Here is a 24,057-nt window from a genome sequence, read left to right on the forward strand (position 1 = left end):
CCTGGAGCGTAAATTCTAGTAGTGAAGACAGGCACTGATCAAAATAAGTAAAGGTACAGTATGTTAGATAGTGAGATGGGTTAAGGAAAGATATTTAAAAGAGATGCGGGGATAAGAAGAATTGTGGGGAAACTTGTAATCTTTTAAGGCAGATGGTTGGGAAGGCTTCTTTGAGAAGGAGCCATTTGAGTGAAGACCACAAAAAGTGAGGGAGCAGATTGTGCCATTATTTGGGGGGAGAACTTACAGGCAGAAGGAGGAGTCAGAACAAAGGCCCTAAGGTAGCAGTGTGCACAGCATGTTTGAGGAAGAGTGAGGAGGGCCAAGGTGGCCAGATCTCACTGGAAGGGGCTGGCTTTTCTACTATGAGGTTGGAGGGTTTTAAGCAGAGGCATGATGTGATCTAAGTAATCTTATAACAGAGCCATTGTGGCTACTGTCTGGGGAATAGTCTGGGGACGGAGCAAGGGCCGAGGTAGGGAGACCAGTTTAGGAAGCTGTTGTAATATTCCAAGCCACATGGAAGCTGTGAGCGGTTGGATTCTGAGTTTGCTAGTGATTTGGAATATGGATGTGAGACAGGAACAACAGATTGTTTTAAGGTTCATGGCTCTCCAGGCTTTTGAAACCGTAGAACTTGGGTCTCATAAGTAGCATTGAGTCTGTTAAATGAATTCTTTTTTAAATAATAGCCATAGAAATACTTTAAATAATTTTGCCTAACAAACCATTAACTCTTCTTTTTTAAAGCTCTTCACAGAATATGGTCGTCTGGCAATGGATGAAATTTTCCAAAAACCCTTCCAGGTAGAATGCTAACTATAAATGTAATTCATGTCTTTGTATTGTTTTTTTAAAGATTTATTTATTTTAGAGGGAGCACATTCGAGTTGGGGAGGGCAGAGGGAGAGAGAGAATCTCAGACTCCCTGCTGAGTGCTGAGCCCCACATGGGGCTTGATCTCAGGACCCTGAGATCATGACCTGAGCCAAAACCAAGAGTTGGATGCTTAACGAACTGAGCCACCCACGTGCCCCTCATGTCTTTGTTTTAGTTCAGAGATCAGCAAACTGCAGCCCGCAGGCCAAATCAGGCTAGCTGCCTGATTTTATATGACCTGTGAGTTAGGAATGGTTTTTATATTTTTGAATGGTTGAAATAAAAAAAGCAATACTATTTCATGACATGTGTAAATTAGCTGTGGACCTGGACATTTATTTATTTTTTAATTTTTTAAAAGATTTTATTTATTTGACAGAGACACAGTGAGAAAAGGAACACAAGCAGGGGGAATGGGAGAGGGAGAAGCAGGCTTCCTGCTGAGCAGGGAGCCCAATGTGGGACTCGATCCCAGGGTCCTGGGATCACGACCTGAGCCGAAGGCAGATGCTTAGTGACTGAGCTACCCAGGCGCCCCGACACTGACATTTAAATTGCAGATAAAGTTTTATTGGAACACAGCTATACTCATTTGTTCATAGCTGCTGCTTTTTTTTTTTTTTTTTTAAGATTTTATTTATTTATTTGAGAGAGAGAGCACGTGCACAAGCAGGGGCAGAGGGAGAAGTGGACACCCTGCTGAGCAGGGAGCCAGATGCAGGGTTCGATCCCAGGACCCTGAGATCATGACCTGAGCCAAAGGCAGACGCTTAACAGACTGAGCCACCCAGGGACCCTCCATAGCTGCTCCATTCTTGTTATGACCATCTAGGATATTTACTCTTAGGTCCTTTATGAAAAAGTTTTCTGGCCCCTGCTTTAGCCAGTTGTTTCATAAGGATGAGAATGCATAGTAACCTCAGTAAGATTAGAGGAGTTTTAAGTATTATTATTTAATTTAGTTTTCCTTTCTAACATTAAAAGTAGATCTGATTTCATGATTAGCTGGTACCATGCTGTTTTCTTGTCCTTTACCACATTCCTTGTGCTTGACTTTAGAGCAGAGCCCTGAATTTAACATCTCCTCAATCTCTTTCTTCTGCTCTTACCAACCCATGGGAACAAAAATAGCCGATAGGATATATTCACCTCACATTTGACTTAATACATGTCCTTCTAGTGTTTATAAGGTTTCTAAAACTTTACAGAAGAAATAAATCCTTCACAATTTCTTACCCCCTTTGAAGAAGTTGGCACTATGCAAAGAAGTATTTCAGTTGTTATTTTGAAAATGAATTTCTGCAACCTTATAATATGTTCTATTCTTTTCCTAAATAGACACTGATGTTTTTGGTTCGAGACTGGAGTTTCCCTTATGAATACAGCTATGGACTACAGGGAGGAATGTCCTTTTTGGATAAGCGTCTACAGGTAAGAAGAAATATAATCTTCTGAGGAATTACCTACAAGGAAAGTAGTGGTAACTTTCTCATTTGCCTTTAGCTATAGTATTTAAAGCAGATTATGGAAAATTCTTCTAAGTGTGTTAAATACTTATGAATATTAGTGCACTGATGGTATTCACATAGGAGTCAAGAGCCTGGGTATCGAGTGCACAGGGATTACAGAGGACTCTGGCTTTGAAGGACTTTTGAAGGACTTCTGACTCTGGCCCAAGCTTTGATCGTGGTTTCCATTTCACATTTTGCACCAGGTTCTATATGTGCCTTTAGAATGCCGTATTCAGAATTTTAGTTCTGTTCTTATTCAGAATTTTTTCTTGTTTTGGGGTGTATATAAACAGGCTTAGCCTGTTGTCCAAAATTAAAATACGGGAGTCCTTTGTCAATCACTAATAACTAGTTAGATCCTCTTTCATGTCCACAAACCTTCCCTTGTTCTTCCGAAGTATTGTGCAATACTTTTTTTTTTTTTTTTAAAGATTTTATTTATTTGTTTGGCAGAGAGAGACACAGCGAGAGAGGGAACACAAGCAGGGGGAGTGGGAGAGGGAGAAGCAGGCTTCCCGTGGAGCAGGGAGCCCGATGCGGGGCTCGATCCCAGGACCCTGGGATCATGACCTGAGCTGAAGGCAGATGCTTAACTACTGAGCCATCCAGGCGCCCCTGCAATACTGTTTTTTAAGAAACTTTAGTCCCTGTTCTTTGGTTGCTATGGGAACCAAACCATGGTTAATCAAATGTATGCATTTATTACTTCTAGGGTTCTGAGTTTTCTCAGTGGACGACACAGTGTAGGTTGCTATGATCCATCAGAGCTGGGAAATCTTTCCTTTGTCCTATACTAGTGGTTCCTAGTGAAGAAAAACAAATGGTCTTTTGTAAATTGTTGGTCTTCACTGGCAGGTAAAAGAACATCAACACGAGGAAATTCAGAATGTCCGAAACCACATTCACTCCTGCTTCTCCAACGTCACCTGTTTTCTCCTACCACACCCAGGACTCCAGGTGGCCACAAGCCCTGACTTTGATGGGAAATTGAAAGGTGTGTTATAAATGATGTTATTTTAGACCGGTGATTTGATCTTTGGAATGAAATAGTGATCAGAAAATGTAAATTATGGATCCAGTGAATGCTGAAGAGGAACAGCATGTTCTCTTAGAAAGAATAGTATTTAGAGTCCACTTCATTTTTTTGCTTCTGCCTTACTGCGACCATTAGAATTCACCTTAATTTTTCCATCTGAAGTGGTGGTGGTCATATTCATCAATGATCTTTCTAAGAGGCCTGTTTTAATTACTGGTTTACAAGAGATAAAAGCGCTAAATAAAGGAACACTAAACATTAGTCAGCTGATAATTATCAAGTACAATTAAATTCTCAAAGGAAGGTAACATGATGCATGGCATGGCTGTGTGTTTTCATCTTTGTGATTAGCGCAGAGCCTGGTGCTGGGTCATGTGTGAGTATCAGGAAGTGTTGACTAGGTGTTAGCTTAGAGAAATTACGAGTCAGGAGTCTTGGATTCCATTGTCTTATTTTTGTTCCTTATTCATTAAGACCTTGTGTCATGTAATGCCTAGTCTTCAGTTTACACATGTGTTAAACTAGCATGTCTGTTTATAAACTTATCTGAGCTTCTCAGGTTCCCGGTAAAGTAGGAATAAAAATAGCTGCCATTTCTCCAGGCTCCGCTGTATTTCCCACTGCCCATCTCTTTGGGTTGCTATAACAAAATGCCATACACTGGGTGACTTATCAACAACAGAAATCTATTTCTCATGGTTCTGGAGGCTGGAAGTCCAAGGTCAGGGTGCCTGCATGGTCAGGTGATGTCTGTCTTCCTATTCTCAGACTTCTGGTTGTACCCTCATGCATGGAAGGGCTAGGAAGCTCTGTGGGGTCTCTTTTATAAGCGCCCTAGTGCCATTCACAGGGGTTTTGTTCTCATGACCTAATCACCCCTCAAAGGCCCCACCTAATACCATCACCTGTAGGGGTTAGGATTTCCACATACAAATTTGGCAGGGACACAAACATTCAGACCATAGCACCAACACTGCTAGTTTACTTTGCTACTTCATGCTCCCAGTGCTTCCATAAACTAATACTGTCTCTTTTATCCCACAAATGAAGAAACTGAGTTAGGAAAGTTAAGGAACTTGCTCACAGTATTCCGCTAGTAAGTGGGGGGTGGGGGTGGGGGCAGAGATTTACATCTAGATTCTTTTTGCCCCAAAGTCATATTGGGCTAAAACAGAAGTTCTTCTGTTATTTTGGGGAAATAATTTAGAGGGTATACAATGTTTAGTTTCCAGAAGAACTTGCCTTTTGAAGTGGGAGTTTTTCATAGCCTGTAATAAACACAAAATTCATCATTTTCAATTTATTTGACTTATTTGATCCAAGAACGTTAATGTACTTGTTCAGTTAAGATTTACATTCCAGCTGGTCTTCATAATACAGAAGAAACCGAGTTTGAGAGACTTCTTACCTTTACCTTCTGTTTGTCACTGTGTGGTATTTTTATGTGGTTGGCAGCTTTCCTGAGCAGGAGACGTCAAGAGCCTATTAGATGGCTATTCAGAAATCCAAGTTTGGGGTCTAGCTTTGGAGAGAAATCTGCTCAGGCAACATTGGAGCTAGAACCTTCTATTTCAAAAGCAGTTGCAAGTGACTTTTCTGAGTGGAGTGTATAGAGGAAGTTGAGTGTGTAGGTGATGTGTTCCTTTAGGGTTTTCACACTCTTACTAGACATACCTTTACCAAACCTGAACTTGGGTTTGTTCGTCACTGGGAGGGGAGGTGTCCAGGGCATTCCTAAATGAGACTGCTGAGGAGGGGGTGAGTTCAGGGACTTCCTCATGCACTTGATCCTCAGCATGTTCTCAGGTTATCAGGTATAAACATAGAAAAAGGCATTCCGTTGTATTTTCAAGCATTTTAATGTTTCAAAACATTGTTTTAAAATTCACTTTTATTATGTTATTCCAGGAAATAGGAAGAGCTTTTTAAGGTTTTCTAACCCCGACTTTTGAAATTTTGTATCACTGTTGGGTGTGCATATTCTGTCTGTTTCCTAGGACTGGTATCAAAGTACCATAAACTGGCAGGCTTAGGACCACAGAAATTTACTGCCTAACAGTTCAGGAGACCAGAATTCTGTAGTCATGGTGTCCACATTGATTCCTTCTGGCGGCTCTGAGGGAGAATCTGCTCCCTCTTTCTCTCCTAGCTTCTAGGGTTTGCTGGCGGGCCTTGGCGTCCTTTGGCTTGGAGCTGCGTGCGTCACTTCGGTCTCTGTCATCACATGGCTGCCTTCTTTCTGTGTCTCTGTGTGTTCTCTCCTCTTATAAGCACACTGCTGTTTGGATTTAGGTTCCCCCCGATCAGTGTGATCTCAACTAGTTACATCTGTAATTTCCAAGTAACTTAATGTCCTGAGATTCCAGGAGGATATGCACTTTGGGAGGATACTGTTCAACCCTCTATGTATTTAAAACTTATGAACAGCTTCTCACTAAATATTCATTGTGCTAATTTTCCTATTATAGTTATAAAATAGGGAACAAATTCTGTATAAGCTGTTAGTATCATAATTATGTACTATTTGCTTCCCTCATCCATCATTGAACTTAAAAACACACGGGGTTAAAATCTTAACTCTCTTACATGGAAAGGCAAGTCCCAAAGGAAGAAATAAAATGGTGAGTATATACTCATGAAAATACGTGTAGCAGGGGCGCCTGGGTGGCTCAGTCGTTAAGTGTCTGCCTTCGGCTCAGGTCATGATCCCAGGGTCCTGGGATCGAGCCCCGCATCGGGCTCCCTGCTCCACGGGAAGCCTGCTTCTCCCTCTCCCACTCCCCCTGCTTGTGTTCCCTCTCTCACTGTGTCTCCCTCTCTCTCGTCAAATAAATAAATAAAATCTTAAAAAAAAAAAAATGTAGGGGCGCCTGGGTGGCTCAGTTGGTTAAGCGACTGCCTTCGGCTCAGGTCATGATCCTGGAGTCCCAGGATAGAGTCCCGCATCGGACTCCCTACTCAGCAGGGAGTCTGCTTCTCCCTCTGACCCTCCCCCACTCATGTGCTCTCTCTCTCTCTCATTCTGTCTCAAATAAATAAATAAAATCTTTAAAAAAAAAAAATGTAGCATCACAATAATTGAGAAAGTGCAAATGTATTGGTACAAATTCATAGTCTTTATGGGTCAGTATCAAAATTTAAAATGTTTACATCCTTTGATCCAGTATTTCACTTTTAGGAAAGTATTTTAAAGAACTATCCAAATAAGTACATAAAAATATATGGAGAAGGGTATGTATTACTATAGCATTATTATAATAGGGAATAATTAGAAACAACTTAAATGGGTATTTTTGAGGAATTGGTTAAATTATGGTACATTTGCACTTTTAAAAGTTTATTTTAAAACTTATTTAAAGTCTTTTTTTTTTTTAAGAGAGCAGAGAGGAAGGGCAGAGGGAGAGAGAGAGAATCTTAAGCAGGCTTCACGCTTAGTGCGGAGCCTGACATAGGGCTCCATCTCATGACCCTGAGATCATGACCTGAGCCGAAATCAAGAGTCAGATGCTTCACTGATTGAGCCGCCCATTTAAAGGTGCCCCTATTTCAAATCCTTTAAAAGGTTAAGGTAGATAGATGGATCTATCTGTGTTTACATAGATGTCTATGACATATTATTAAATGTAAAAAGGTTGTGTAGTAGCATATGTTATATGATCCTATTTATTTAAAAATGTATATTTATAATTATGTTTTTAAAAGGAAAGATTTAAAAAATAGAAATTTTCTTTTTTGCTTTACCTTAAAAATATATTTATATCTGCCTTGTGTGTCTGTTTCAGGAACTATAGTCATTAGGAGGATTGCTCATAAAGAATTCTTATTAGCTCTGCAAAGGTTTATGTACTTTTAGGGGCTTTGCAGATGGATATTTTGTAATTTTAGTCAACTTTCTAATAGGATATTGAAGGGTTTTGAGTGAAGTGTAAATTGGACGATAAATTGCAAATAGTTGGTGGCTTGGAGTACTTGGCACGTGCTTGATTGAGAACCACATAAACTTTATTGTGGGGGACCTGTAAATGAAATTTACAGTTAAAGAAAATGCCTACATGTTGTTTTTTCTCAAGTATATACTTGTGTGATGACTTGGTTGAGATCCTGCAAACCCCATTCCATATAACCCGGGAAAGACAACAGTAGCTTCAGAGTGGTTAGGGCTAATACACAGAAGGACCTTAACGTAATTACTGTAGAACATTTAAATTTAGTAAGAGTTACATTTTCTGCAGATGTTCTCCTAAATACTTCAGGGATTATTTTAGTGGTTTTATTTGCTGTATTTTTTTTTTTTTTTAAAGAATGACCATTTATTCAGAGATGAACACTTGCCAAACACAGTCTTAGTTTTGGTAATCGCTGCTCAGCTGCTGCTTCCTCTTAGCTCGATGAGCTCACTTTTGAGACCCTTTCATCAGACACAGATGACTCTGCCATCACCATAAAGAAAACTGTCATCGGGCGCCTGGGTGGCTCAGTTGGTTAAGCGACTGCCTTCGGCTCAGGTCATGATCCTGGAGTCCCGGGATCGAGTCCCGCATCGGGCTCCCTGCTCAGCAGGGAGTCTGCTTCTCCCTCTCCCGCTCCCCCGTCTTGTGCTCTCTCTCTCTCACTCTCTCTCTCAAAAAAAAAAAAAAAGAAAACTGTCATCTTCGTATTTTCTAGAGAGACCTAATGCAGTAACCCCCGAGTTGTTTAGCCAGAAATTAAATGGAAGAGTTTGTAGGGCACAATCTTCTTTGACACCATGAGATTTTGAGATTGTCAGGAGATAGTTCTTGTCTGTTCTGAGTCTAAAACTAGTGTTTTGGTATAGCCTTTATAGAAGAATTACTAGCTGAGGGTCTGTTAAATCTGGGTAAAATCGAATGTAGGAACAATTTTTTGAAGTTCTTAGTCTTTCAGTATGATAAAAGTTGAAACCATAAAAAAAGCGTTGTTGTTGTTTTTTTTTTTTTGGAATAGGTAATACATTCACATGTTTAAAATCCCAAGAAGGATTAAAAAGTATTCAGGGAAAAGTCTCTTCCACTTTTTTAGGCTTCCAGAGTTTCTTTAGTATGTGCAAGCAAATATGAATATACACAGAATAACATAGCATGTACACTATTTTATCGTTTTTCACTCCAAGTTATAAAGAATTTGTCCCACTTTTTTTCTTGAAATTTTGTAGTTTTATTTTTCACATTATAATTTATGATCCAGTTTAGATCCATCTTATTTTCTGAATGGCTGCCCTTTTTCCCAAAAGTATTAATTGAATAGTTCAACTCCCCCCACTGGTTGAAATGTCACCTTTATCATATATTAAGCTACTAATCAATGTGTAATATGGGGATTAACCCCTTTTTAAAATTGGTAAAGGCCATACTTTGGCGCCATCCTGAGGAGACTATAGAATTAAAAAGTATTTGGATGGGAGATTGGTACCCATTTATTTAGGTGGGACAGATTAAAAAACCAAAAAAATTTTTTGATGCCATGAGATCTTATAATTGATCAGTTATTTAAGATGGGTTGGGAATTGGGCGCCTGGGTGGCTCAGTTGGTTAAGCGACTGCCTTAGGCTCAGGTCATGATCCTGGAGTCCCGGGATCGAGTCCCGCATCGGGCTACCTGCTCAGCAGGGAGTCTGCTTCTCCCTCTCCCGCTCCCCCCTCTTGTGCTCTTTCTCTCTCTCAAATAAATAAATAAAATCTTTAAAAAAAAAAAAAAAGATGGGTTGGGAATCGGTAGAGATGAGAGGTACATGTTACTATTTAGAGAGAAATGTCATGTAGGTTTTAATTTATGAGGCATAAATAACTTCTAGGTAGATTACAGAGTTAAATTATAAAAATTAAAGCATGCGGAAAATTTAATTTTATTCGACCTCTGGTATTGGGGAAGGACTTTTTAAAATTAGGAGGAATAAAAGAAATTGCCAAGGAAAAATGGTATAGGTTTGAATACCTAATAATTTTATGCATATTAAAAAAAAGGCAAACTGGAGAAAATATTTCAGTGATTGTAGTATACATAAGGATAGAGGATAGCATATTTGTTTACTTTGTGAAGAATGACTGTATTCCAAGATACAGGCCCCTGGTAGGGGAAAAGGAAATCAGCTGATGAACCAGTATGGGAGAAAGCTTGGTCTAACTAGCAACAACAGAAATGAAAGCAAATTAAAATAATGAGCTACCATTAAATTTTAAAATGTACTATTAGGTATACAAAAGAATGCAAAAGTTTTACATATATAAAAGGAAACATAGAACTTATATGTGTAAGATATAAAACCTCATATAATGAACATCATGAACCTATTACCCAACTTAATATCTAGAACCAGAATTGGCAAATTTTTTCTGTAAGGGACCAGATAGTAAATATTTTAAGTTTTGGGGGCCATACAATTACTCATCGTTGCTATTGTAACAAGAAAGCAGCCATAGACAATGCATAAATGAAGACATGATTGTGTTTCAACAAAACTTTACTGACAGTTACAGTTAGCAGGCCGTATTTGGCCCAAGGGCTGTAGTTTGCTAGTCTGTCGTCTAGAACATTACCAGTACTATTTTCTATACCTGTGTGCTTCTTTCCTATCCCGTCTCCCTGCCTCCCCACAGAAATAATCGCTATTCTAAATTTTGCTTATTTCACCCTTGAATTTTTAAAAAAAATCATTACTTGTGTTTGAATCACTTAGTCTGTTGCTAAGTTTAATTTTGAAGTATGGCCAACTTGTATTTTCATTGAGTGTTTTATTTATTTATTTTTAATTAAATTTTAGGGGCACCTGGGTGGCTCAGGTCCTTCAGCTCAGGTCATGATCCCAGGATGCTGGCATTGAGTCCCACATCGGGCTTCCTGCTCAGTGGGGAGTCTGCTTCTCCCTGTCCCTCTGCCCTTCCCTCCGCTCATGCTTTCTCTCTCTCTCACGCTTTCTCAAATAAATAAAATCTTTCTTTTTTTAAGATTTTTTAAAAAATTTATTGAGAGAGAGAGAATGATAGGGAGAGAGCATGAGAGGGGGGAGAGTCAGAGGGAGAAGCAGACTCCCAGCTGAGCAGGGAGCCCAATGTGGGGCTCGATCCTGGGACTCCAGGATCACGACCTGAGCCGAAGGCAGTCACTTAAACAACTGAGCCACCCAGGCGCCCTCAAATAAATAAAATCTTTAAAAAAATTTTTTTTAAAGATTTTATTTAGAGAGTGTGCACGAGAGTGCGCCTGCAAGTGAGGGGAGGGGCAGAGGGAGAGGGAGAAAGAGAATCTCAAGCAGACTCTGTGCTTTGTGCGGAGCTGACATGGGGCTGGATCCCATAACCCTGAGATTGTGACCTGAGCCAAAATCAAGTCGGACATTCAACTGACTAAACTAGCCAGGTGCCCTGAGTGTTTTATTTCTGAGATTATCTGTGTTACTGCATGTAGTTTAGTTCATTCACTTTTTTAAACATTTTATTTATTCATTTGAGAGAGAGAGACAGAGGGAGAGGCAGAGGGTGAGGGAGAAGCAGACTCCCCGCTGAGCCAGGAGCCCAGATGGTGGGGCTCGATCCCAGGACCCCGAGACCCATGACCCGAGCCGAAGGCAGACGCCCAACCATTTGAGCTACCCAGGCGCCCCTAGTTCATTCACTTTTACTGTAGTATAATTGTGCCTTCTGCGAATATAACACAGTTTATTCTCGATGGAAATGTGAGCTTTTCCAGTTTCTTGCTATGAACAGTGCTGCAGACATTCTAGTATATGTGGATATATGGGAGTCTCCCAAAGATATGTGCTTTAAAAGCAGAATTCCTGGATATTAGAATTTGTATATTTTTACCTTACTGGATAATGCCAGATTGTTTTCCAAAGTGGTTGTTCCAAATTATACTCCCTTCATCAGTGTATATAGAAATTCCTGTTGATCCATATCATAGGCAATGCTTAGAGTTATCAGACATCTGGTTTTTACCAAATTAGTGATAAAAAACAGTATGTCATTGTGGCCTTAAATTGCATTTCTCTGGTTACTTAATGGGATTGAATATCTTTTGATATATTTATTTACATCCATGCTTCCTTTCCTCTGCAATTCCTATTCACGCCTGTTCAGTTTTAGATTGGGTTTGTCTTTCTCTGCAATGTATAGATCCTATATGTGTATTTTAAGATATGAACCTTTGTTAGTTATATGTTGCAGATATCTTCTCCCATCTTCTGTCTTGTCTTTTTTTATGGTGTCTTAGCTTAAATGTGATTGAATTCATTCACCTTTGATCTTATGTAGTGCTTTTTTAAGTCTTGTTTTAGAAAATCCTTTCCTTTCTCCACACACACACGTGCACACACTCTCCCTTGCTCTCTTTCTCTCTCTCAAGTATTGTCTTTCATATTTGTGTTTAATCCACTGGGAATTAATTTTTATGTATGTATGAAGTAGAGATCCATTTTCTATTTTTCTATAGATACCAATACTTTGACATCATTTATTGAATACTCTGTCTTCCCAATATTTATAATTTCTCATACATTTTTTAAAAACGCTTTTCATTGGGGTGCCTGGGTGGCTCAGTCGGTTAAGCATCTGCCTTCGGCTCAGGTCATGATCCAGGGTCCTGGGATCGAGTTCCGCATCGGGCTCCCTGCTCAGTTTGAGCCTCAAAGTAGAGATTGCTTAAAAATAAAATCTTTTTTTTTTTAAGATTTTATTTATTTATTCATGAGAGAGAGAGGCAGAGGCAGAGGGAGAAGCAGACTCCCCACTGAGCAGGGAGCCTGATGTGGGACTTGACCCCAGGACTCTGGGATCATGACCTGAGCTGAAGGCAGATGCTTAACCGACTGAGCCACCCAGGCATCCCTTAAAAATAAAATCTTAAAAAAAAATCTCTAGTGTGTTGAGAGTTGTAAACAGCTTTCTTATACATTGGTGGGAGAGGTAGAAATTGGTAATCTTTCACAAAAACAACTTAGCAATATATAGGAGCCTTGAAAAGGAAGGGAATACTTTATTTTTTTTAAAGATTTTAAAAATTTATTCATTTGACAGAGAGAGTGAGCACAAGTGGGGAGAACAGCAGGCAGAGGGGGAGGGAGTAGTAGCAGACTCCCTGCTGAGCAGGGAGCCCGACGAGGGGCTCAACCCCAGGACCCTGGGACCATGACCTGAGCTGAAGGCAGACGCTTAACTGACTGAGCCACCCAGGCACCCCAGAAGGGAATACTTTAAATGTTAATCATCATTATCTGGCTTTATGGATTTTTTTAAAATTCGTTTTGAATGTCTTCCAGGAGTGTGTACATTGTCATTATATTATCTAGTAATTGCTTTTAGAGGACCATATATTCCAAGGAAAGACTCTAAGGAAATAAAAGTAACCTGAAGATTTTTCTACAGAAATTCTTAATTTGTAATTGGAAAAATTTAGAAGCTGCTTTTGTTTTATTTGCGGCTCTGCTCCCAACTCTTACAACAATGTCTGCTACAAAAGGGTTCTCAAAAACTGTTGAATGAATAAAATTTGAAATCAGAATGTCTCAGTTTTATACATTAGAGTTATGGAGTGTTGAAGAGTTCCTACCTTGATGTGGGTTCCTACCCACTTTCTTTTCAGCTGATGTGTGAATTAGTTGGGAACCCCAGAAGATTCCTTGTATTTTAATTTCCTTGTGTCTTCAGAGTTGGACCAGCTAGTTCTCACTTTGAGGAAAGAGCTCTTAATTAATGGCTCTCCTGCACCCTCAATGGGAATTTTGTAGAAGCTGTGAAGAACTGTCATCTTTCCTGAGATAGTAGCCTTTTCCTTTTGGGATGGCCCAGAGGGTCCTGAGGAGATAATAGAAAATACCATGAGGTACAGGTGCTTCTACATATTTTAACATTAAAAATTGAACAACAGAAAAGCAAGTGGATAATGAGTAGTGATTTCTAATGGATCCAAGGGGGAGTGTGAAGGTATGGTAAGGAAGAGAGGACTAGAGGGGTTGATAATTGATTTTTTTGAAAATTCTTTAAGAAGTGAGATTTCTTGAAAGGCTAGGGAGTAGACTAAATCCCCCAGAATGAAAACCAGGGGAAGAATATTCTGCATATTCTGTTTTAGACTAGGCAGCCCTTAATCCCCGGAAGGAAGGAGACAGTAAAGGTACATGCAGACAGAGGTCCATCAGCAACCTGGTCATGGGCAGAAAGTGTCAGACACAGTTGGGAGGGAGTCCCAACTTTTCTTTTTTTTAAGATTTTATTTATTTATGAGAGAGAGAGAGAGATCAAGCATGAGCAGGGAGAAGGGCAGAGAGAGAAGCAGACTCCCCGTTGAGCAGGGAGCCCAATGTGGGGCTCGATCCCAGGACCCTGGGATCATGACCTGAGCTGAAGGCAGACACTTAACTGACTGAAACACCCAGGCATCCCTCCTTCCCCTCACTTTCAACTAGCAAATGTTAAAACAGTTGGATAGACTGAAGATTGCATTTTATGCTCAGCTTGGTTGAATAAACCCGTTTGGCTTACTGTTTTCTTCATGGTCTTGTGAACAGATATTGCCGGTGAATTCAAAGAGCAGTTACAGACCCTGATTCCATTTGTGTTAAACCCAGCTAATTTAATGGAAAAGGAGATCAATGGCTCAAAAGTCACCTGTCGGGGGCTACTGGAGTATTTTAAGGTAAATATGGGTTTTAATTATCAAAATATTTGACTTTTGGTAAAACTGATCTAGGTTGTAAACTAACTTGAATTTTACTATTTTAAAGCTTAGGGGCAAGTTTCATGGGGGAGATGGTGAGAGGCATTTTCAGAGCCTCCAGTGTCCTTCCAGGAGTGGGCCACTGGGTGGCAGTATCGGTCTAAGAACCAAATGGATGTTCTTTGCACTTTCTTAGAGGAGTAATTACTGTGGCTAAAGGAAGATTGTTCCTCAAGGAAGATGGTGTGGACAGGAGGTGGTTAGGAAGTTGCCGTGAGTAGGAGGAGACGGCATCTAGATGTGACATGGCTACTTCAAGGCGGACGGTCACTGTGCCCACAGGTAGTGGTGAGGCCAGTGTGCATGGGGAATCTGGTGGGACTCCTAGCCTTGCTAGGCTCGTGCTGCTTGAGAACAGTTTTAGTTAACTAAAAATGCTAACATTCACTCAAAGGTGTGTTGTGTTTTTGCTAATTCCTGGGTGTTGATCTAGGTCTTTAGGAAAATGCAGTTGTATGGTCATTTTCTAAAAATTAAAAGTATGATTAAATGTGACAGAATCACATTTTTCACAATTGATTTTATGTTTATATTCTAAGGCATATATTAAAATTTACCAAGGAGAAGATCTGCCTCATCCCAAATCCATGCTTCAGGTAAGCAGTTCTTTGACATCCGAAATGATACTGTTGGATTCCTTGTTGACTCGTACACAAGAAGCAGCGTCCTTTAAGAAGAGAATGTGGGGCGCCTGGGTGGCTCAGGTGGTTAGGCATCTGACGCTTGATTTCAGTTCAGGTCATGATCTCAGGGTCCTGGGACGGAGCCCCAGGTAGGGCTCTGTGCTCAGTGGGGTAGTCTGCTTGAAAATTCTCTCTCTCTCCCTCTCCCTCTCCCTCTGGCCCTTCCCCCACTTGTGCACATGCTGTCTCTCTCTAAAATAAATAAGACTTAAAAAAAAAAAAAGGAGAGAATGCTTTTGCTCTCCTTGCCTGTTATGCTAAAGTATGTGAATTTTTAGCACATTCTTCAGCATTGTGACTGCCCTCTGGGTTGGTTTTTTTTTTTTTTTTTTTTTAAGATTTTGTTTATTTATTTGACAGAGAGAGGGAGGGAGCACAAGCAGGAGGAGGGGCAGAGGAAGAGGGAGAAGCAGGCTCCCCGCTGAGCAGAGAGCCTGACATGGGCTCAATCCCAGGACTTTGGGATCATGACTGAGCTGAAGGCAGATGCTTAATTTACTGAGCCACCTAGGCACCCCTGCGCCCTGGGTTTTTTTGTGCGTATTCATGGGGGTACAGTTAAAGCAGAACGGCCCCTTACTGGGCCTGGTCTTCCCACCAAATGCACTGTGGAGAGCACTGTTTTATTACACCCAGGTAGAACAAGCGCAGTTATCTTAGACAAATTATTGTCCTGTTTTCTGTTGTCTACTTTAGTAGAACACGTCCCGACATACCTATTTACTACTTACTGGTCAGGTTTTTTATTTTGGGGGACTTTTATTTTCAACATTTTGCTATTTTCAAGATGTCATTTTGTTAACACATAATTTCTGACTTTCATGGGCAGAACATAAAGCCGTTTACTGCCAGATGTTTACTTCTTTAGTAGCAAAACATTTTTACAAAGGAAGCTAGAATTTGGAATTCATGTAAAGATAAATTTTTTCCCTTTTTTGACCCACGTCTATTTCTTGACACTTATTTTTTTAAGATTTTATTTATTTTATCTATTTATTTATTTTTTAAGATTTTATGTATTTATTTGACAGAGAGGGAGACAGTGAGAGAAGGAACAGAAGCAGGGGGAGTGGGAGAGGGAGAAGCAGGCCTCCCGCTGAGCAGGGAGCCCGGATGCGGGACTCGATCCCAGGACCCTGGGATCATGACTGAGCCGAAGGCAGATGCTTTAACGACTGAGCCACGCAGGTGCCCCAAAGATTTTATTTATTCATTTGAGACACAGAGATACAGAGAGAGAGAGAGAGAGCATGAGCTGCAGGAGAGGCAGAGCAAGAGGGAGAAGCAGGCAGGCTCCCTGCTGAGTCAGGAGCCTGATATGGGGCTTGATCCCAGGACCCTGGGATCATGACCTGAGCCGAAGGCAGACATTTAACCATCTGAGTCACCCAGGCGCCCCTATTTCTTAACACTTAAAATGGAAGCAAAGGGAGTGATATTTCCAGAGGTTTAATTGATGATAAAGACTCCTTATGTATAAGAATGTTTTTTGGCAGAAAATTTGGTAGAAAAGTAGTATTTTATTTTATAAATTGGGCTGTATGGAAACAAAAAATGGCAGAAGGATCCTAAAAAAGGAAGAATGGGGACAGGGTGAGAGGACGTTGGCACTTGGTTATTTGTGGAAGAATGTTAAAAGAGGGGATTCAGAGCTCATGCTTTCCTTTCTTAAAAGGCCACCGCTGAAGCCAACAATTTAGCAGCTGCAGCCTCCGCCAAAGACATTTATTACAATAACATGGAAGAGGTATGTTGGGCACGTGTCTTATTCTGATGTATCTATCACCTGGCCCTGTTGCTGACTTCAGGAGCCCAAACTGATCCTGTTTAATGTATCTGAAGATGATGAGACAACAAAGCTGTGTTCAGGTCCCCCTGGTAATTGGGGTCTTCTAGTTCTTTCCATTGCTAAGCAAGACTTTCTTTTGGTGCAGTTAATGTCACCTTGCTTATTTCAGTGTGCTTTTCAGAGGAAGTGAACCCAGACTTTTACTGGTCTTGGTCAAGTTAATTTCTAATATCTTAAAATGTTCTGACTTTTTCAGTGTTTTCACTTGTTTTATTGGGCACTTGTTTTCAAAGCGATCTTCAACACGTTATGTCTTTATTCTTTTTAGGTTTGTGGGGGAGAGAAACCTTATTTGTCTCCAGACATTCTGGAGGAGAAGCACTGTGAATTCAAGCAGCTTGCTCTGGACCATTTTAGGAAGACCAAGAAGATGGGTGGGAAGGATTTTAGCCTTCGTTACCAGCAGGAGCTGGAGGAGGAGATCAGGTTGCTCTATGAGAACTTCTGCAAACACAACGGCAGCAAGAATGTCTTTAGCACCTTCCGAACCCCTGCGGTGCTTTTCACGGGCATCGTGATTTTGTACATAGCCTCAGGCCTCACTGGCTTTGTTGGTCTTGAGATTGTGGCCCAGTTGTTCAACTGTATGGTTGGACTGCTGTTAATAGCACTTCTTACTTGGGGATACATCAGGTATTCTGGTCAATACCGTGAGCTGGGCGGAGCAATTGATTCTGGTGCAGCATATGTACTAGAGCAGGTGAGTGGTGCCAGCTGACGAGGCTACGGGTTGATAACGGACAGATGTTTGTGCTTTTATTGTAAAGTATTTCCATTTGGAAGAGTTTCACAGTGAAAGAAGGCATGAGAAACTTCCCCTGACCATTTTTTGTTTTTTGATAGGCATTACGTTGTATCATCCTTCTTTAGGATGTTAATATTTATTCCTAATATTTTGTTTCCATGCCTAAAAACTGCCCTCTAATGCGAGAAAATGCACTGTGTTACTCATAGCTTCTAACCACATGCTCTTTAGACGCAATTCCTGTGTGATTCTCCCCCATCCAAGGTTAATTTGCTTCACTGAAAATCAGCAGCTTTGAAATTTTTCTATTTTGAGTTCTAATGGATGGCATCTCTTTCGCTTAAAATCTTTAAAAAAGCCAGTGGCTTTTGACATTGACGTGATCTCCAGGTGTACAGATCCTTGAGACTCGGATTTCTTTTTCCGAGTACCAGGAGCAGATCGGTTGAGTCAGAAGCTTGTGAGGAGCCACGGTGGCTTCCCAGCCCACCACGATAACGGAGCAGAGGCTTCGCTGACTCTGGGGAGCCAGCTGCCGCTACAGGTTCCCCTGACACCTGCATTTTCATTTCCCGATTTTCTGGTAACCTACCCGTGATGTAGACAGATTTCTGAAAGTTTATCTCTGAAGTCTCTCTCGATGCTGTGTTGTATTTTATTAACTTACGTGTTGAATAAATGGACTCTTGCAGGCTACTTCTCATATGGGTAATTCCACTCAGTCCGCTGTGAGGGATGCAATTGGGAGGCCACTTGTGGATAAAAAAGCTCAATAGCATCTTGACGAGAGGAGCCAACGAGAACGCGACCAGCCCCTCCTGATTTCTGGGTTTCTGCCACGGCCACAGGTCCAGGTCCAGAGGAACGCAGATTTGGGATCACCGGGGAAGAGCTGAAACTCAGCAGTAATAAATTCATAGACAGACCTTTCCCATGGCTTCAGATTCTTAAACATACTTCCATTTCTGTTGGAAGCGTTTTTTTCCTTGCTGATATAGATCACGCCTGCGTCTATTTTCTTATTACTCTCTGCTTTGTGCACTTTATGGGGGAGAAAGCTAAAGGAAAAACTGCAGATGTGGTTTTAAATCCTGTATGTGCCACTTAGTGCCTTTTAAGATTGAATCCAGGCTTTTGAGGACATGATAGGGAGGGAATCAAGAATAACCTCATGAAAGATGCTGTTTTGTGGTGAAACCTATCTGTTCTTCTATACCTTACTATTTTAAAATGTTTACAAAACTTGCAAAAGCTTCAGAACAAAAGACTGAAAAGGATGCCATTACACTTTTAAAATCTTATAATGTTAAAGAATCCTGCTTGCCACATAGTGTGGAAAATCCATATCCTGTTTAAATCCACCATACACTGAAATTTATGGTCTTTTACTGACAGGCTGACAGTTTTGTTGGAGCATACTCTTACTTTATTTTTGCCTTCATTCCTCTAGCTTCTTTTTAGAAAAGAGGCAAACATGCCTTGAAGAGCCAGAGTGGCTCATAATGAAAGGAGTGAGCTCGATATTTTAAACAAAAAAGCTTGAGTTTAAATGAACCATGTGACCTCTGATAAGTCACTTGAACTTGTGCCTTGCTCAGATTCACTGTTTGCAGGTTTATATACACATCTGTATTATATATAACTCACGGTTGTCATTTAGAGGTCTTGTTTTCAAGAGTTCTACTGAAGAACAGAACTTTATTAAGGATTAGAGGAAAGACATTACCAAACACTACTGCCTTTAGTTGTCCTGTTTCATGTGGCCTAGCAGTAAATCAGGTCTTTATCCAAAACATTTACTTGCGTTTTCCTAGGCACTGTCTAGTATTTTTAATAATAAAGCTAAAATTGTCAGTTTTGTTTAGCGAATCTTCCTTTCTTTAACCTCACTTGACTAGTCTGGTAGCTTTAAAATAGCTTTGGCTTAGTGAGGACCGGAGTCCCACCCAAATATGGACAGTATCTAGAAGTATCTAAGAAATCTTTTTTATTTACCTTGATTGGGTGGTAAAAATTTCTCTATGAGTTGCCTTTTCCTTTGATTTATAATATAATGGTGAATTATTGTGGATTTTTAAACTTCATAAAACTTGCCTTTAAGTATTTATAAAAACATTCAGGTATGAGAGCCTTAATTAAGATAGTTTTTGTTGTGGGAGGGAGATAGGAAGGCTTAGGCGAAACCCAAGTGTAGATTCTATATACGTGAAGAAGTCTGAACGGAAGGCAGAAGAAAGAAGCATGTAATCTCTTTATTAAAGAATTTTCTTTTTACTACATTAACACTTCACCACTGAAGTATTTTTATGAGTCTGAATTAATTCCAAGCATTTTATATTTTTTTCCTGTCTACATACCATCTTGCCCCTAAGTTCTTGCTAGTTTATTCAATTGCCATTAAATTTTAGGAAAATTCCAGCTTGTTCTAAAAACTGTTTATTTGCCTATCAGTGCTGCTTAGTGTTGACTGTTAAATTGAAAGCTTCTCTTTGAAATTTTGGTGCATTTTCAGGTAGCCTCTCATCTTCCTGAAGGTTCATACTTGTTCGCTAAAGGCCTTGCAGGTGTTGAGATTCTTGGCTTTTAATGCACTGTAGAGGCACATTTATAGATTTCAGAATAATTGTCTAGAGTGATGCTTTTAATGGTGAGAAAAGGATGATGTGTCTAAAACTTATTTTAATACTGAAGTATTAGAATTTTTAAAGTAAAACAGTATGTGATAATGTATGACGAAGTGAAATCTTAAGATTTAGTTACTGTTCAGATTCACCATTTCTGTTTTGATCTTAAATAATTTGGTTTAATTCCCTGGGGAAGCCTTATTATTTTTGTCTTTATTAGTTAATTTATTCTGGCTCTGGGAAGTATTGATAAAGTTTTCTCAGTGAAGATCCTTAATGAGTTTTCTTTGGTTTCTTTTCTCTATTTTTACAGTAAATTGGTGGTTTTATATCATCTTTTTCAATAAAAGGTGCATCCTCACTGCTGGCTTTAAATAATCCGGGGAGATTTATAACCAGGTTGAAAAGAATGTCTTGTACGTCTTAACTTCCCTCAGCCTTTAGTCTGTGGGTCAGAGACATTGCTTAGGTGTTCACACTGCAAGTGTTTGTGTGGTGTGTGTAGCTCCGCAACTCCTGACCAGCCTTTTCACACAAACATTTATGGTTTGCACATTTCTAACGGTTATATGGGGCGTAGTCCTAGTAACGTGGAAAAGGAGGTTTTCAGAATTTCTATGAAAAGTATTCATTTCAGAAAAAAAAAATTTAAAAATCCAATTAGCTTTTTATAGTAAAAATAATAGAATCAAAATTTCAATTCTTTCTAGATTGGTTTGTAGATACAATGGGGGTGAATGATCATGTATGATGATCAACATCTTCAGAGCCATGCCCTATTTTAGCAATATACCAAGAAGTCTGTTCCGTGGAGGTTTATGTGTTAACACCTTCTTTGTACTTGGTAGAATTGCCTATGAATATTGTTTTGCTTTATCTGCTCTTTCTTTTTTCTCTTAACATGAAGTGAAAGGCTTTAGACACATAAACAAACTGCCTTGTTACTGGCAGGGTGTTCCCTTAGCAGGTCATAGCCAGTGTTTTACCTACCTTATAAAAGTAGTGTCTTGGGTAGGGTGAGTTTGGATGGGTATTTATGTATTATGGATGAGTTACAGATAAGTAGGTTGACCTAAGCCCAGGCAAAAGTGATAAAAAAACAAAACTAAATAGTTTTATTTTTCCCTAGAGTTTTTTTTCTTTTTAAAAATAATTTATATGGGAAGTCTTCATAGGCCTTTTTCCCCCCTCATAGAACTATTGAAATGTAATTTAGGATGATTTTAGGATGGCTACCATCCAAGGTAGCCAGTGTGGGCTACATCTTTCTGGCTTACATTTAGACCTGACAAAATTTTAGTCAAGGAATAGGGCATAATGAAGACAAGCTTCAGTCATGAAAGTACAAACTATTTGTGATTTTTTAAAATGACAATGACCATTTGCTGCGATAGGATAGTTTTCCTTATGTCCTGTTGTAGTTATGTTTTGGGTAGTCGCTGTCATCTATGTTAGAGTGCCCAAGACGTACTTGGGAGGCTTGTTTAAAACCATTCTGATTCCTAGCTTTATGTTAGGGATTGCCTCAGTGGGTCTGGGTTGTGGCCCTGGAATCACCCCTTCGATAGTACTGCAGGTGGCTCAGAGACCAGTGAGAGAGATGCTCCGTGGGTTGGGAAGGTGCAATCAGTATTGTTTGGAGCCGAGGGGATGGACAGCTTCTACCTGCGCTCAGAATAGGTGCTCTGCTTCCAGGACTATGACTGAGGGTTCACCGTGTTCTGAGTAATAAGGGCGATGTCTTTCATCTACGTTAAAGCTGTTTTTCTAAATTAAGGTATCATAGTGCCTTCTCTGAAAAGTGAATGTACAAGTGTCCTGTTTACTAACAGGTGTAATTAGGATTAAAAAAAAAAACCACTTTTTGAAAGTAGTTTTTCTTTAAAAAAAAAAAAAAGCAAAATTCAGCACTGTGACTTGAACCCCTCATCTTTCGTGCACAGAAAACCTTAAGCCATAAATAAAAATAATAAAAAGGAAGGAGAAGATAATTTTGAAAATTAGTTACAGAAGTACCCCTATGACAGGAACTTTTCAAAACAGATCTAGGAGCAGAAAGATTTCAAAAGAAAATGTTCTTCCTTGGAAGGAGTTTTCATGTGCCAGAACTAAAATTTAAATGTAGTGCTCTTCTGACCAAGGAAAGATTACATTTGATTGCTGAAGCTTTCTAATTTAGATGGCTAAATGCTACCATGGACTTAAGCCTTAAAGGGGTTCGTATTAATCCTGAGCATGTACAAGTTTTCTTTTTCTTTTCTTTAAAAAATGATTTGTTGAAAATACTTTCTCCTAGACCCTTGCCTTTGAACGGCTTTAAAATTTAATACACTTTTTAAAAAGTGCAATGGGATGAGATTATGCTATTAGTTTATTAAAAGCACGTTTTCTGTTTCTTAATTGTAAGGTCATTTAATTGAATAAAGATCATAGCACCATTGTCAGTGTTTTGTTTCTTTCTCCGTTCTTTAATATGGGAAGGTCTGTGAAATAGATTTGGGCTTGGCAAAGTGAATAGGATATCTAAGGGGAGGGATTAACCCCATGTCAAAGGAGGTAATGGTAATGCGGTTCGGGTGCATCACCTTTCTCTGTCCTGCAAAACCATACCAAACAGTCTTGCTAGCATAGTGCTGGAGAAGGCCATGGACTTGGACTTAAAATCAAACACAAGTTTTATTTACAGTAACGTGGACTTGTGAGGACCCTTGAACTTGTAGCGCTTTCATTTGGTTGCCCCATCTGGTTAAATGGTTCCTCTTTGGGAGTGAGTGAAGCTCTATCGAAAGCTTTCCCTTTCAACTGGTGACCTTGGAGCCAGTGGAGAGGTTGCATTCAACTTCCCAAATACTGGCTAATTGCTAGACGTAGCCCATTTGGCCCTGCAGTAAGATTTCTAGTATGTTTATAGTTTGAAACATATACTTGGTGTGGTCAGTTGCCATCCATCCCTCCCTCCCTGTCTTCCCTCTCTCTCCCTGATGGTGATCATATGTTCGGTGCCAGGCTAGCTGTTGCACTTGTGCTCATCAGTATAGTTAGGGAAGGTGCAAACTCACAGACTGATAGGAAGAGTATGGTGAAAACTCGGGACTACCATCAGAGTGGTGATACCCCCAATAGCATAAGCTGGGGAGAAAAACGGGAGGGGAAAGGGCGTGTGTGGATGGGGAGAAGTCAAGCAAACTATGGTTTGTCTTTGGTGCGTTGACATTCTTGCCTTTGATTACCATATATCAGTTTGCAAAGATGAGTTCAACTCTAGCTGAATCAAAGAAAAGATGATGATAACTGGATGTCTAGGAGCAAAACTGACATCAGGCACTGGAAGAACTCAAATGTCAGCAGGGCTATTATCTCAAGTACGTGGCAGGTGTATTATCTGCTTTTGCAGATGGATTTCTTCCATGCTGCCGGGGAGGTAAGGCACAGACGGTTCCAGGCTTACATCATACCACTTTAATGTCTCCAGGGGAAAAAGACTTTTTTTTTTTTTTTTTAACCCACTGCCTACTTAGAAATGTGTGTGTATATAGAGAAGGCTTCTGATTGGTCTGGCTTGGGTCATATGTTCCTTCAGGGTCAATTGCAATAGCCTGGGGGCTGGGGCCTGATAGCTGGACCAAGGTCACATGTGTCTCTAGTCAGGGTAATGTGGTACTGTGATTAGGCAGGTCCACTAGAACCACATAGTCACCAAGTGAAAGACTGCTGGACAAACAAAAACAAATGTCCACCACAGTTCCCAGTGCCCCGGACTGTTGCTCCATTTAACAGACATAGGGGAATGAGAAACCTGGACCATTTCAGGAATGTTCTTTCAAAGAGAAGTATGGTGGTTATGCTGCACATTTATGCAGGGGAAGCTCTTCAGAGCCTCTCAATAGGGATTTGTTCTCTTTATGACTTGAGGGGTTTCAGAAATGGGATTCAGGAGGAAGTTACACTTCACCTTCCTTTTCTTTCATAAAAACCTGATTTTTCTGGCCAAACGGTCAGAAT

The 24,057-nt window shown here is 40.1% G+C and overlaps 1 protein-coding gene across 1 annotated transcript in view; it reads left to right on the forward strand.

The window, feature by feature from the left end:
• ATL3 (atlastin GTPase 3) overlaps positions 1-22,495 on the forward strand; it is a 57,703-nt gene extending 35,208 nt beyond the window's left edge. Inside the window, exons 6-13 of the mRNA XM_045893444.3 lie at positions 751-807; positions 2,218-2,310; positions 3,246-3,384; positions 13,946-14,073; positions 14,694-14,750; positions 16,513-16,584; positions 16,955-17,386; positions 18,124-22,495. Of these exons, the coding sequence (XP_045749400.1) occupies positions 751-807; positions 2,218-2,310; positions 3,246-3,384; positions 13,946-14,073; positions 14,694-14,750; positions 16,513-16,584; positions 16,955-17,386; positions 18,124-18,207 (1,062 nt within the window). The 3' untranslated portion in view covers positions 18,208-22,495. The remainder of the gene's footprint in view (positions 1-750; positions 808-2,217; positions 2,311-3,245; positions 3,385-13,945; positions 14,074-14,693; positions 14,751-16,512; positions 16,585-16,954; positions 17,387-18,123) is intronic.
• The last annotated feature ends 1,562 nt before the right edge of the window (positions 22,496-24,057 follow it).

Source organism: Mirounga angustirostris, unplaced genomic scaffold (genome assembly GCF_029215605.1).
Source record: "Mirounga angustirostris isolate CCGP_5_RB_7025 unplaced genomic scaffold, mMirAng1.0.hap1 SCAF_13, whole genome shotgun sequence".
Classification (NCBI taxonomy): Eukaryota; Metazoa; Chordata; class Mammalia; order Carnivora; family Phocidae; genus Mirounga; species Mirounga angustirostris.